General features: G+C 42.4%; 1 protein-coding gene across 1 annotated transcript in view; it reads right to left on the bottom strand.

Annotated features, from left to right (window-relative positions):
• The window catches only part of CFAP61 (cilia and flagella associated protein 61), a 313,628-nt gene that overhangs the window by 149,208 nt on the left and 149,221 nt on the right, over positions 1-15,199 (bottom strand). Inside the window, exons 16-17 of the mRNA XM_063659455.1 lie at positions 14,073-14,279; positions 10,962-11,096 (exon numbers count right to left, since the gene is read on the bottom strand). Coding sequence (XP_063515525.1) covers positions 10,962-11,096; positions 14,073-14,279 — 342 coding nt within the window. The remainder of the gene's footprint in view (positions 1-10,961; positions 11,097-14,072; positions 14,280-15,199) is intronic.

The following is a 15,199-nucleotide window of genomic DNA, read 5'->3' as shown; positions in this document are numbered from 1 at the left end:
CTGACCTCCAATCACTTCATAATGAATGGAATCACATTTTTATAATTGTTCCATGAGCCAGAGGGAGTTGGCCAGCCCCAGAGGGGCATTCGTGGTCTGTGTTTCATGTGTCTGTCACCGCTGTCATCCTAGTGGGGTGTTGTTTTTGTACTAGCAGATGTGTTTCATTTCTGTCAATCCCTGCTGACTCATGACCCCTCCTGATGCTGCAGGCAACAGCCAGGGGACACCAGGCCTTTGGGCAGACCCAGCCCCAGAGAACAAATGCGTCAATTCTGTGCTGTTTTGTTTCCAGGCAGATAACGGGTTGCAAGAAGGTTTTTTGAGTCTGAAAAGCCTGACTGTTACGCATCAAAAGTCAAAGTTGATGCTTCCAATGACAGATGCAGAAGAACACATGGAGACAGCGAGCCCACTTGTCTGAGGACCAGGAGGAGGAAAGCCAGAGGGGAAGAAGGAGAAATCAGTGCAGCACAGCCCTCTCCTTCCTCTGGCTAAGGCCAGGAAAGTGCAAGGAAGGGGGCGGGAGCCCCACAAAGATTTTGGAGAACACAAGAAGGAGACTGCCTCACGAGGGGGACTCTACTGCCACCTTGTCCTGGGAAGAGTCCAGTGGAGACGGCTGAGGGAATGAGGGAACTTCCCGGACAAGGAAGGAAATGAGGCAGCAATGAACTTCTGAGAGCCCAAAGCGAGGAAAGCAGGAGAGGAAGAGAGCACCTGGCTCCAGGGAACAAAAGGCCACACTCAGACTGGCCTCAAGGCTGTGAGGATGGGATTCTTCTGCAGAAAGCAGTGAGGGCTGCAGGGGCCTGGATGCCAGGACAAGGGGTGACTTTGCCTGAGGACAAAAGCTGATGTTCTGAACTCAGGATTCCTGTGAGGACAGGTACTACCCAAGCAGCAGGTACCTCCCCTCCCAGCCTCCTCCCCGCCCGCCACGATGCCATGACATTCCATGTCCATGAGCTCCTGAGAACTTGGATGTCTTTCCTACCTGCCTAAAAACATGAAAGAAGAAAAGCTCCCAAATGGATTCAATGTAAACATTAAATGATTAAATTTACCCAGAATTGATGGAGGTTACTTTTACTCCCATCAGGTGGAATAAAGGTTCAAAGCAGAGACTCAGCTCAGTTAGACAAAAATAGGAAAATAAAAGATGTATCCTTTTGCATACCTGGTTACTTGTCTTAAAAATCTGTATCTGACATAAAAAACAGGGTTTGCTTTATATCTCTGTACTCTGTATGTTGCTTAGATAAAGCAACATATTGCTAAGAGAAACCATCTTTTTCAATTCAGGAATCACAAGTTTTCATTTTCAAATTCTAAAACTTTATGCTTTTTGATTAAAGAGATAGTAACTTTATCTTTGACTGAGCAATACCATTTCCAGGAATTTGTTCAAAGGAAATCAAAACAAATGTGCTGAAAAATAAGGGCAGACATGGTAGCATTGTTCATTGTGATAAAAATTGGGATAAAAACTTAACCAACATGAGGGAATTGGCCTACACACAGCAATGGTGAATCGTAGGCTCTGACATCACACTGTTTAGTCCCCAAACCGCGACTTAGCAGCTGTGTGGCCTCGGCATGAAGAAAATAGATGCTACATTCCAAAGGAGCCCCCTTATAAAAATGCCAAAGTCAGTGGCAAGCACCAATTAAATGCCTTTTAACTCCTAACTCATAATGAAGACATGAAAGGGTTAGATGAGTACATGCAAAAGCGGCTTTTTTGAAGATTTCTTCCAGGAGAACTGTTGACGTGCTGTGAGTCCCATGCCCCCCACCCCAAAGAGGATAGATGGAGGGGGTGCCTTGTCTTTTGCTTTAAGTCACAGAAAGGGTTTGGGAGCCCTTCAAGAGCTTCATGTGTGTCCCCTAGACACAGTGGATGGATGTGCTGGGTGAGCTGAAGGGCAGGTGGCCTGCACGGGCAGAACCTGCTGACCCACAGAAGCAAGAGCGCTTCTTGCAGGTCCTTCCTATAGGGCACCTCCAGGGGCAAATGAGACTCAGTGTCAAAGCTAGAGGATGGCATCTCCTGCATCATGGGAATGCTGATGAGAGGTCCCTAGAGACAGGAATGCCCTAGGAAACTGCAAACACACACTAAGGGAAGAGGAGTCCAGCCTACAGAGTAGGGGCCATCTTACGACATCAGTGACCAAGTTCAGACTTGCCTCCTCTTCCAACTGTTCCTCCCTGCCCTGACCCCAATTTCAGAAGGACTAGAAATACAACTCAATAATAAGAAGACACTAATAGGCTAAAGAAAGAGAAAACACTAAATACTGAAAAGCTATATAAATGCTAAGTGGAAGGGGCATGAGAGTTAGGAAGAGACAAGAGGCCCTCCCCATCCTGCCTTCTCCAGCCACAGGCTTCCTATGTGCTGCAGGCTTCAGCAGCGGGTCAGGGGAGTCTAACCCTTGGAGGAAAATTGAATTTTGATTATTACATAAAATGAAATTGGACATTTTATGGAATTAAGATCATATATTGTGATTGGAAGTGACCCATACAGCTTTAATGACCTAGAATTGACCAGAAGGTCCCAGAACTTGCTCACTTTCCATCCGGGTGCAGGAGAAAACTCAGCCACATAGAACATATTTACAGGACGATGAGATATAGAACTCAAGTGGCTTTGTGACTTCACACAAGTCCTGCTGGCTTAACGCTCATTTCCATTACCAAACCTCTATTAACCTTAGTTTTCCCCACTGCAAAAAGGAGACGATGACTCTGAAACATCTGTGAGAATGAAAGGAGATCATCCGGGACAGGATGTAATGCAGGGCCTGGCAGGAGGAAAGGACTCACTGAGCGGCGGGGCTTGCAGCTTAACAGAAAAGTGTGTGGCCACGAAAATCACACTTTACAATACTTAGTAACAAGTAAATATAGTCATAACATATTAAGTGAAGAGGCATGTTTCAAACACTATAACCCCATATCTAATAGCATATATGTAGTCTTTTTCACAGAAAATAATCCAGAAGTTGAAACCCCAGAATATTAACAAAGGTAATCAAAAGATAGGAGGAGTGAAGGTTTTACTGATTTTCTCTATTGTTTTTTCCTAAAATTTCTACCAAAAACATATATTGCTTTTGTAATAACGTATTTATTTTTAATCAAGGGGAAAAGATGTCACTTCTCTAGTCAGTATCTGCAGCTCTAATTGTCCTCTTTGTCATTTTATACCCCCAGCTACTTTAAAATACACAAAGCAAAGCCTCACGTTGGAGCTGCCATTCCTTTCTTCCCTGAAGGCAGACTCTGAAGAAGCCACTTAGCTGCGAAGGCCAGTTTCTGCCCGGGAGCTCAGCTCCACCCGGAGCCTTGCTAGGCTGCAGGCTTCCAGAGCTCTGCGGCAGGCAGCTGATGCGTCCGGAGGCACTTCTGGACCTCTGTGGCATTCATTACCCTGGCTCTGCAGGGAAGAGAATGCATTTTTTTTTTCCTCCTACTGGGTTGTGGCAAGAACCCGATCAGCATCCAGGAAATCCTTAGAATTTTTTCTTTTCTGTTGGAAGCAGTGGCAGCTCTTTTTAAGAGCAATAATATTACTAAAGGTGGATCAAACAAAGAACCTGCTGGTGGCTTTAAAAAAACAGAAAGTCCCCCATTTTCCTCCTGCATCTGGATGGGCATCTTGTTTGCTACTTGAGCTCTCTTAGATGTCCACACAGGACCACAAGAGGCTGCTGAGTTAGAGAGGGTGAAGCAGGAAAGCTAACAGAGGTTTTATTTTAGAAAAATCTCTGCTTTCAAAAGAACTGAAACAGTATTAGCAGTGTAGTCTCAAATGTGTGTATGAAGCTCTCTCGGAGTGCTGGAAACTCTACTTCTGAAACTGAAAGAACGGTTGAGACACTGCCCTTCAATGGCCTTGATTTGACCAGCACTTCATCAATTATTAGCCAGAATGCCAAATCTGATCTAAGAATGAAAGAATGCAAAATAATGCAGTCACTTTGGAAAATAGTTTGGCAGTTCCTCAAAATATTAAACATAGAGTTACCATGTGACCCAGCAGTCCCACTTGTAGGTATAGACACTGCCCCCCAAATGAAAACATATATATATGGTGTATATATATATATACCCAAAAACCTGTGTGTAAATTTTCATAGCAATATTTCCATCATAGCCAAATAGTGGAAATAACTCAAATGTCATCAACTCATGCATGAAAAAATAAAATATAGTATTATCCACACAATAGGATAGTCAACAATAAAAAAGAGATAAAGTACAGATACACACGCTACAACGTGGATGAAACACGCTAAGAAGCCAGTCACAAAATACCGCATAGTATATGTTGCAATTGTATGAATTGTCCAGAGTAGGTAAGTTCATAGAGAGATAAAGTAGATTACTCGTTGTCTAGGACTGAGAGGAGAGGGCTGGGAAAGAGAGGAAGTGACTGCCAGTGGGCACAGGTTCCTTTTGCAGGTGATGAAAACGTTCTAAAATTAGGTAGTGGTGATGGTTGTTCAACTCTGTGAATATACTAAAAACCTTTGAATTGTATGGTTTAAGTGGGTGAATTGTATGGTGTATATGTATGATTTATATCGCAATGTGAAGCTGTTAAAGACATGGCTGGGGGAAGAGAGAGACCATCCTATAAATATCTGTCCTAGAAAATGAGGATAAGATGTAGCATCGATTCCTGACAACACTAAGATGTTAAGAAGTTACTCTTCCCAGTTTCTTCTCTATCATATCCTTACAGCCTCATCTTGCCACCTGACCACTGCCCAGTTACTCAACAATTTCCACAGCTTGTTGATCATGCCACTAATTCACATCCTGTCTCTTCCCTCCACCCATCCCCCACCCCAAAAAATAAACCTGTAGTTATTCATCTGATGGGCACTTACTTGGGTTCTGAAACCACATCCAACATGGAACTGAATCTTGGGAAATGTATAATGTAGCCTCCATATGGGATCATAACTTTTTTCTTCCTTTCCCAGCAGCTGCCACCATAATTTTGTAACAACAAAGGTTTTTTTGTAACAACAAAAATTACAAAGGTTTGTAACAACAAACCCATACAGCAGAGAGCTAACTGCAGACAGCCTGAATCAGCGGGTGTTCAAAACCTGCCAGCACACCAACCTGGACCCATGTCTGCTCCTTCCTAGCCCAGGTCAGACAGCGTCAGGCTGGTACCAGATCAAACCCAAGAGTGGATGATTCAGCCAAGAGGAAAATTCAAACTGCACTGGGAGAAATCCAATCGTCTGTGGGTCACCTTTTGGTTAAGTACCTGGTGCCAAGGACTTGTGAGGTTCAACAAGATCTGTATCGAGCCATATTCCTTTTCTGTAGTTTGGTTTTCCTATAATGAGTCATATTAGTACTTCAGCCTTTTAGGTAGGAAAGTATATCTGTAGTAGTTAAAGATAGGAGTTTTGGCAACCAACTGCCTGGGTTTGAAACTCTGTCAATTAATTTGCCTTTGGACAAGTTATTTACCTGCCCTCCTGGCAAGCCTGTTTGCTTTAGGTACACTGAGGATGGTAATCGCAGTAACTGTTTACATGTGCTGATGAGAGGACTAGATGAGAAACTCCATGGGAAGTCTTTAAGCGAGAGCTCAAGAAGTAATAGTAATGCAACAGTAGTTGTTTTTATTACCTTGTAACCTTTCTAAGAGCGAAAAATTAGGACAGTAATGAGAATAAACACTGGTTTATAAGTCCTGCTGGTGAATATTTATATACTGTTCATATAATATACACTTATATAATATATAACATATTATATTAAACTAGATAATGTTCAGAGAATTGGAAAGAAATGGCCATAGAACTTGTATTGTAGAAAGAAAAAAGCCCATAAAGGAACTTATGTAAATGATCCCAAGAATCTGAGAGAAAAGAGTTCACTATAAGTAGAAGGAAATGCACTTCCCATAGATAGTGTAAACACATAGGAACTGGCTGGGAAGTGGCTTGAAGAAGCAAACTGGACTCATGGTGATGATTTAAAGTGGGTTAATTTCATTTCAAGAAAATATGCCTCCCATCGTCACATTAATAATGATTACAGCATATATGATGCCGAAAAAATACAGGTCTGCCTTTTTAGAAACCTCTATCAAGGTGATGGCCAAAGAGCTAAAAACACACCACACACCCTGACCACAAATATAACCAAGGGAAGTCTAACCACTGGCGGTGAAAGTTACCAAGTTTAAGGAAGGGGCTGGGAAACAATAAAGCTGGGGAAAATCTAGCAGGTGCTGGGAGAATAATGCAATTTCCTAGGGCAGCAGATGCACAAGTGAAACAGTATCCAGTAACAGTCCATCAGATGGTAATTATAGCTGGACTGGGAAGAACAGCCAGATGAAAAGGGGCAATTCAAAGGGTAACTGAATGCCAGTGAGTGACATCTTCCTGAGAGATCACATACCAGGAAAAAGCAGGGCCATCACTTAGCTCTGAGGGGGAGGGGTTCCATAAACCGTCATTTTTCTTTGTAGAAGGACAAAGAGAAAATGTGGAGAAATGAATGCACAGAATCCAAATGGAGGCCTCCAAAGAATTCATTAGTTGAGATTTAATCAGACCATCATTAATAAGCAACCAGAAAAAAACAAGATCACTCTGAAAGTATGATTGCTCAGGAAGGATGAAGGGTTGATTTAGTTCTGAAAATTTCTGAGAGAGGTGAGTTCACGCTACAATTCTATGAACACTATAAACCAAGATGAAGAGCTGAAGTGACTGAAGTGGATGATGGGGAGCATCTATTGATATTGAGGCAATGGGAGGGGCTCTTTAAGTTCAAAGCAGGTTTTCTGGAGTGTAATATGACAAATAACAGTTGTTTAAACTCCCATTCCTGGAAAGGAAGCAATGCCTTTTTTTCAAACACATTCCCTCTCCAGGAATTCTGCAGAAACAGGTCTGAGCCCAGTGTGGCTATTTCTCCTGAGTTTGGGCTCTTGTCACCTGGGAGGCCAGTACAAGCCCTCATCTACCCCTATTTAATGGTGAAACTAGGCTGGAAGCTCCATGCAGGCATGGATAGTGACACAGTCATATCTGAATCCCTGTAAAAGGCAGAAAGGAAAGAAAACAGGCTTGTATATAGACCCATCCTCAAAGTATGTGTAGGGCAGCTTGTTCGGCTGTCTTTAATCAATATAACTGCTAAACTAATTCAGCCCAATTTTGAGTGTTTTCCTGATCATAATACTCATTCAGGATAAATACTTGAGGGGATGGATGGATACCCCATTTTACATGATGCGATTATTACTCATTGCATGCCTGTATCAAGATATCTCATGTACCCTATAAACATCGATATCTACTGTGTTCCAGCAAAAACTAAAAATTAAAGAAATAATTTTGTAAAAAATAATAATTCTTATGCAGGCAGGCCCTGATGAGTCATCTAATAAAAACTTCCATGAGAGTAACTCTCATAATGTAAAAGCACAGGCCAAGATGGCTCATTCAAGCTAAGAAAAGAATCTTCCAGGTCTATGATGTCAATTACTATCTTGGTCAGGAAACATCCCTCTCTCTTACCCATGCATTCACACTGGTTGACTGTGGAGACATTACTATGAATCTTTGAGGCCTCATTCTGAAATGTGTGATGAAAATCATTTATGTTTTCTAGGCTCTTTTTTATGACCTGCTGTGGGGTAGGCTGTCAATTAATAGAAACGACGGGGAAGGTGTTGTGGCCGGGACACTGATTGTCCAAACCAGGCAGGAATTAGGAGGGCCTTGGGGTGGGAGCGAGGGCATATTTCCCTGCCATGCAGTGATGAATTTCAATCACTGCTTCCTTGTGCCAGATTCAAATTGGCAACCTACCGAGATGAAATGCTTTCTATCCCATTACTCATGCCTGGAGTGATCTGTTCCCTTGAAGATTGGCTTCCTAGGTGAAAGCTAGGGACTGGATGGTCACTCCAAGATGCTTTAAATAGGATAAAAGGTATGAAAGACGAGTGGCCGGCAAGAGAAATGATATGGACATGATGAGGGAGCTGAGGGTCTCATATAAAGCTCGATGCACTGGGAGGGGTTGGGGAGGGGGCGGTGGGAGATGTGAAACCTAAAGGGAAAATTCATTCATTTGGTAATGACAGTTGCTCAGCCTTGCACAGTTTGCTACTGCAATGCTGTTGCTCTACTAAGAAAACAATGTCTTGAGGGCTATACTGAGATTCCTCCTAAAAATATTCTACTTGGCTCAACTTGTGTCAGATAATCACTCTAAAACATTAAAACTGTCTAAAATGTTAAAAAGAGAAAAATAATTTTAATAATATAATTTAGCATTTTAACTTTTTAATACCGAGGCCTATTCCATGTGGATTATGGTCTCGATAAATAATCCTGTGATTAAACTTTTAATATGTCTAAAATTTTTTACTGAATCTTGTTTACTAAATCTAAATCTCCATTACAATTTTCTGAAGCTTGAGTACAATGAGTAGCAATAAAAGTGCTTCTTAAACAGTCAGAATTCACCTGTGAAATAAGCACAATAGCACGAGCAGCAGGTAACAGGCATCTGTGTTAGAATCTTCCCACCCATCTGCTAAGTGGCTGTCTTCCTGGACCCTGGGTTTGAACAATCCATCTTGGCTTTGTGCTGAAATACACCAGGGCTCAGGGGTGAGGGGCACAGCATACTGAGATAAACATGGAAAAGGTTACTCAATGTAAGCAATGGTTTCGGATCATACCAACCTGGGAAGCAGTAATGAGATAATTTTAAATGAAATAAAATGTTCTCTCTGGCTTTCTCCCCACCTAGAGCTCTAGCTCACCTCAAAGTCACCTAACTGAAAATTCTCGCAGTAGGGTGGGAGGGAGGGGGCAGGTGTGGAAGTGCTTCATATTCATCAAAACGATGCTTTCTGATATTCATGCAGCAGCTCTGGACTCCTGCCTCCAGCTCCAGCCAGGCCACCCATGCTGCCAGAGGGCTGGCTGAAGGTGCAGGAGCCGTGGGCTGCCACTGAAGTATAAGTGTCAGCACTGACTGCAGAAGGTCAGCATCTCTCATCCTGACCCTGATCTGATGCAGAAGCTGCAAGGTTGTACGCCTGGCACATCCATGTACTTCTATGCCCAGCGCCTTCTCCAGAGATCAGTTTGCCTCTGTGGAAACTGTATTTCAGTGGTGGAGACAGCATGTAGCCACTGTCTCTGACCCCAAGACACTGTCTTTGCCCCAAACTTCTGGGTGTCGGCTCCCTTTCCAAAGCAGTCTGTTCCCAGGATCTTCACATGCAAACAGACCACATGGTGGCCCATCCCAAAGGTCTTCTAGGTGGGCTAGGCACATCTCATCTCTAGTGCTGTGGACCCTGCTACTTAGGAATATGCCTGTGACCTTCAGATAAAATGATACGAGTCTGGAGTTTGCTTCAAAATGATATAGGAGAAAGGGGAAGTGGTGGGGGCACAGATGATCCAAAATTAGCTAAAGACTTGCAAATCATTGCAGCTGGGTGCTGAGTGCATGGGCACTCCAGTGCCACTCAATCTGTGATCTGGAACAGGTGCCCATGTGCAAACTATTACAAGTCTATGAAGATATGAGTAAGAGATACCGAGAGAAGCATTCAGAAGCTTTTATAGCAAACCAACAGAGTAATGCTATGTGTGTTAAATCTAATAATAAAAGAATTTTGTCTGTTTTTGCTTTTTAATCTTGTTTTCCCAGGAATTCACTTTTTACAAAACTATCAGTCTACAACTAATTACACGTTAATTAAAAAAAAGGACAGATAGATTGAGAAGTCCTGCTTTATATGATCAGTCTCTACTCACATATAAATTTACAATGATATAAATTTTTTGTTATTTTACAAATATAAAGATGAATGTAAGATACAAAGCTGCCTCTGAGTTGGTCTGATGGAGGTGCCCTCCCCATCCCTCAGTGCACCCGCAAAGCTGCCTCTGAGTTGGTCTGATGGAGGTGCCCCCCCATCCCTCAGTGCACGCGCAAGTAAGACAGGCTTTGGGTTGGGTGATGTCTTTCCTGCAGTGCTGAGCCTGTTGCGAGATGTCTATTTCAGCATCATCTCCAGCTCTGAGGGGCAGCTCCTTGGGTAAGTGTTTGGAGAGTTTAAACTTACACTTTCCTTTTTTCCTCTCTCACAAAGGACAAACGTTAGCCCACTGAGGAATTTTTTTTTTTTTTTTTTTTGGTTACTTAAGTGGAAGAGTATACAAACACTATAAGCCCATATCAGTCAACATGAGAAAATTATGTTTTCCAAATTAAGTTATTGAAAAAACTGTGTGTATGTATACAGATACATTTACATTTACAAATAATATCTAGGTTTGATTTCAGTCCTTTTTTCCTGTTCTCCCAATAAAAGTGGCCTCTGGCCCTTCATTTTAAGGTCAGAAACTCCTGTTGCCCCAGGACAGCTCATATGCTTCTGTTAATCATCTTGATTCCCCTGGAGGAGGGAGTTAAACAAACCAGCTTAGGACCCGGGGCCCAAACATCTCGAATGCAGCCAGCTCTGTTTTCTCTGTCAGCTTTGTCCTAACAGCGAATGACCACTTAATGCCTTGAAAGCAAAACATCATTGAAAGGGGGAATCTGCTTTTGAGGACAGGGAAAGAAAATGAAAATATGCTGGAGGATGACTCTAGGCCTTTTGTCCTGGGACACAGCAGCCTGAGAGGTATCTTCACGGGATGACTCTGCAGGGTCCTGTGGCTACGGCTTTAGGCTTCCCGGGAAATAACAACTTGAGGGAAAGGGCTGCAGGGGAGCCTTCGCAGGGCTCCGCCTGTAAGGGTATGAGCACCAGGTTCCCTGTAATTAAGAAGCAGCCTGCTCCTGTGAAGACAGCACTGCCACCCCATCTGCCAGGCCCGCGGGAGCTGGCACCGCGCCGCCCTGCCTGCCGCCCTGCTACCCACCGGATCCTTGGAGACCGCCTTTGATGGAGCGTTTATGCCAAGCTTTTCCAGAGGATAGACAATCTGTCGTCGTGGTCGCACGGGAACCAAGTAATGAAGGGCAGATGTCAGGGAGTGGGCGTAGGGGTTCTGGAACTGAAAGACAGCAATCTATATTTTAGGGGAGAGAATGTCAGAGAGGCTCAGCACAGATGTCTGCGTACAGCTTTACAAATACAAAACTCTTAACTCGGCCAAGTCAGAGAGGAAAAAAAAATCAGCAAATAAACAAACATACTCTTCGAGCAGAGGAATGAATTGTAGATAATGCCTGACACTAATGAAGATAATTACGAGAGTAATTACATTACTATCTCTGTGGGAATGACAGATAAACAAGTGGTTTGGTTTATGGGATTTTTCAGTACAAGTATTTTCCCCGGGAGGATATTCTTCTCCATAGTGATCATGCATCAGCTTGATCTGACCCCATTAAGCTGTGTTATCTGCATCCTGTTAACCTTTGTATGTTTGGCACAAGCTGCTTTAAGAAGACACATAGATAAAAATGTCATCCAAGGGGTAACTTAGCAGGGATGTGAAAATCCTCCTGTTGGTAAAAGTCACTCACAGTGACTTCAACCAGACCGTTGTTAAACAACAACAACAATAACAACAACAAAAAACTGTTTTAGAACAAAAAGATAAAACTAGGAAGTGGGGGTGGGTGTGGGAGAAGCAGATCACATTATTTACATCTAGACTAATACTAAATTATGAGTTAGATTTATACTTATTGAAATGAACTATGATAAATCATGTCTTAGGGGAATGCTTTAAATATTGATTTTACCCAGTTTTAAAAACTTAGCAGAGAAAACCAAACATGGTGATCTTTATTTCTGTCGCATTTATGAAATCTTAGGGGTTTTGGTGAAATGAACTAAGGACATTGTACCATTTAAATCTGAAGAGTTAGACTGTAAAATCAAAACTTTTAATGATACATTTATTGAATTTAGACTGGAAAGCAAAGAAAGAAAAACAACTGTAGATGCATTTTAATAAATAGATGGTTTACATATGACTTTTTTGCATTTCTAAAAATGGCCCCTGGCACTTCTAAGAGCTTCTAAAATGGTTTTCTAAAATCCTTCACCACTGAACTTCACACCCTGACTTCGCAAACTGAAAAACAGAACCCCCTAGCCAGCACCCTGTTTTTATGCCTGGAAGAGCTCTTAATACATGCTCTGACCAGAGGGATACAGAGAAAACCATCCCCATAATGTGAGCCAAAAAGCTCAACTTTACTGTAGTCAACTGGGGATTTATAGCAGAATTTGGGAATTCTTACCCAAATTATTTGGAACTGCTTCATACACTTGTTTTAAATGAATATGTGAAATCAACTGGAAGGACAGACTGAGAAGAAATCTATTTCCAAGCATGTTTTTAGAGGCTATATACAACAGTGTGGAACATATTCCTAATTTCATACTATTAAGGTAAATGTATAAACATTTAATGAAATGCCCAAGGTATTATTTTTATTATGGATGCAAATGGACTTTCTCTAACCCAGAACATCCAGGAAACTTCATAAATAAAAACAGGAATTTAATATCACATCCTGAAGGTCACAAAACTGGCATTTGGCCAAGTGCAAAGTAAAAGAAAACTGTGCAGGACCAGGATTTTCCAGCAGAACTGTTACCTTCCCATCTCAGTGAGTTCAAAGCTGGGCCATTTCATTGCCATGGTGCTGCATTTTGATAGGAAAAAAAAAAAAAAAGCAAAACTAGAGCAGAGTCTACATCTCACTCAAAACCTTTTCTGTTTTTCTTCTTTCTTCCCCATTCCCTCTGGACTTCTCCAAAAGGTTTTTGTTAAATAAAATATACTGGCAAAATTATTGTTATATGTATATGTACTAACACACTTTAGATTGTTTAATAAATAGACATATTAATAATAAGGCATTTTAAGATCCCTTAGCTCCCTTGTGCTGATGAGACAATGTCAAAGACTCTAGGCAGAACATGGGAAAGTTTGAGTTCATGAGTGGAATCTTACGGGACAACTTCTACCTGTTCTAGTGGTTGAATCCCTTCACCCCCAAGTCTACATCAAGTTGAGGACCAATGTTGTCAGTGACTGAGAGACCAATTTGCAGGAAAAAAAACCCTTGGGAATCTATCTGGAATAGGCCTTTGCCTGTGGAACAACCAGACACCTTATATGAGTGTGTGAGTGTGCACGTGTGGGGGAAGGGGGTGAGTATATGTGTGAATGCATGAGTGTGTGTGAGAGTGTGGTATATGTGCATGAATGCATGAGAGTGTGTGGGGTGTCTCTGTGTGTGTGTGTGTGTGTGTGTTTGTGACTCTTCTAGGCAATGAGGATACAGCTTTGAACAAGACAGAAAAAAGCACGGCTGCGTTCATGGTAAAATAGATAACTTCAGTTGGTGGTGAGTGCTATGAAGAACACTAAAGTGGGATGGGAGGTATGCAAGTAAGATGGAGGGCTTGCTATCTGTGCATGCACATACACACCATGTATACACATCAGATTTGCGTCTATTACCACAGTATTACTCCATGCAAGTGTGGCAAGTGTTACATGGGGTTACATCGGCATCAGGTATCTCCGCACTTTCTCTCCATCACCTAGTGGGGGTGTGTATAGTGCTTATTTGGAATGCTGGGATAGCACGCCAGTCTTCTAAAATAGAATTAATTTATTCTATGGATTCATCACTGAAATGTTCTTTGCTTGAAGGAACAGAATAGGATCATGTTGGCATTGCACTCGTGTATCATAAGAAATTATTAGATCTTCATGCTCTTAGAGCATTTTTGCATGGTTTTCAGTCTCTGTTTTGTCAATATAGAAAAGCCAACATACTGTACTACCAATTATATTAGTTGTGATTGTGTCAGAAATTCGAAGCCTACAGAATGTCACTGTAGTTTATGAAAAAGGCCAAACTAAATATGGCCATTGGAAATTCAGACCCATGTTATCATCAAAACCCATCATGAGAGGAATGAATAAAATGTGGCGCACAACACCAACAACACTGTGAACGTTGACCTGCTGGGAAAGTGAATTGCACCATTCTCTTACCTTGCCTTCTCTGGATTTTGGGTAAACAGGGTAGTAGAGACAGGATTTAAAGCCTAAACGCAGGATCTCCTTCAGAAAGAACTTGGTGTAGTGCCGGAAAATGGGGTTGAGGGCAAAGTGATGCATGTGCCCGTGTTCTTCGCGCTGGTGGTGACTGAAGTAGATGAAATCTTCAATGTTGTAATGGGACCGTATGTACTCAATGTCCTACAGAAGAGACAGAAGGGATGGTATCTACAAGCATTTTAAACAAACAGCATGCATTTTGTGATAAATATCTTTTAAAAATTACTTTAGGTATGACAGTAAGAAATGTATTTTTCTCTTCCACATTTGCCGCCTCATCTTCATGGTAAATTCTTTAAATTAGAAATTACGTTTCCTGAACGCTAGCTGTTCTGATGGATTGTCTTTGGGGGATGGCAGCACAGCTTGCAATGTGCTCCTCCCATACCCATGGCTGCTGTCAACTCAGAGAGCCCCGAGTCTGTGCCATTGGCCAAGTGGCAGGACAGCAGCTCTGTGACACTGCCAGGCGATGTGAGCACAAGCCAGTCAGCACAAGAGACGGAGCCCGTGGGAAATTCAGGAGTCGAGCAAACAGAGCCACTGGTGTTCTCTGATGCATTACTATTCACCTGTTAGTGTGGAAATGTGTCATCCCCAAATCACATACTTTGTTTTGTTTTGTTTCGTTTGAGACAGAGTATCACTCTGTCACCCAGGCTGGAGTGCACTGGTGCGATCTTCGCTCACTGCAACCTTCACCTCCTGGGTTCAAGAGATCCTCCCACTTCAGCCTCCCAAGTAGCTGGGATTTCAGGCGCCCACCATCACGCCTGGCTAATATTTTTGTAGTTTTAATAGAGATAGGGTTTCACCATGCTGGCCAGGCAGGTCTTGAACTCCTGGCCTCAAGTGATCTGCCTGTCTCGGCCTCCCAAAGTGCTGGAATTACAGGTGTGAGCCACCATGCCTGGCCCCAAGTCATACATTTTGATTACATGTATGGCTGGCTGGCCTGCTATAAAACTGCATAATCGGGCCTTATCCCTGTGCACTTCTTAAACCTTCTATCCCCCTTGATGTGTAATATTTTTATAGAGGAAGGTAATTTAAAGGACTGA

This window comes from Pongo pygmaeus, chromosome 21 (genome assembly GCF_028885625.2).
Source record: "Pongo pygmaeus isolate AG05252 chromosome 21, NHGRI_mPonPyg2-v2.0_pri, whole genome shotgun sequence".
In the NCBI taxonomy this organism is placed as follows: Eukaryota; Metazoa; Chordata; class Mammalia; order Primates; family Hominidae; genus Pongo; species Pongo pygmaeus.
Note: the sequence above shows the minus strand (reverse complement) of the source record. Positions and strands in the feature narration are given on the sequence as shown.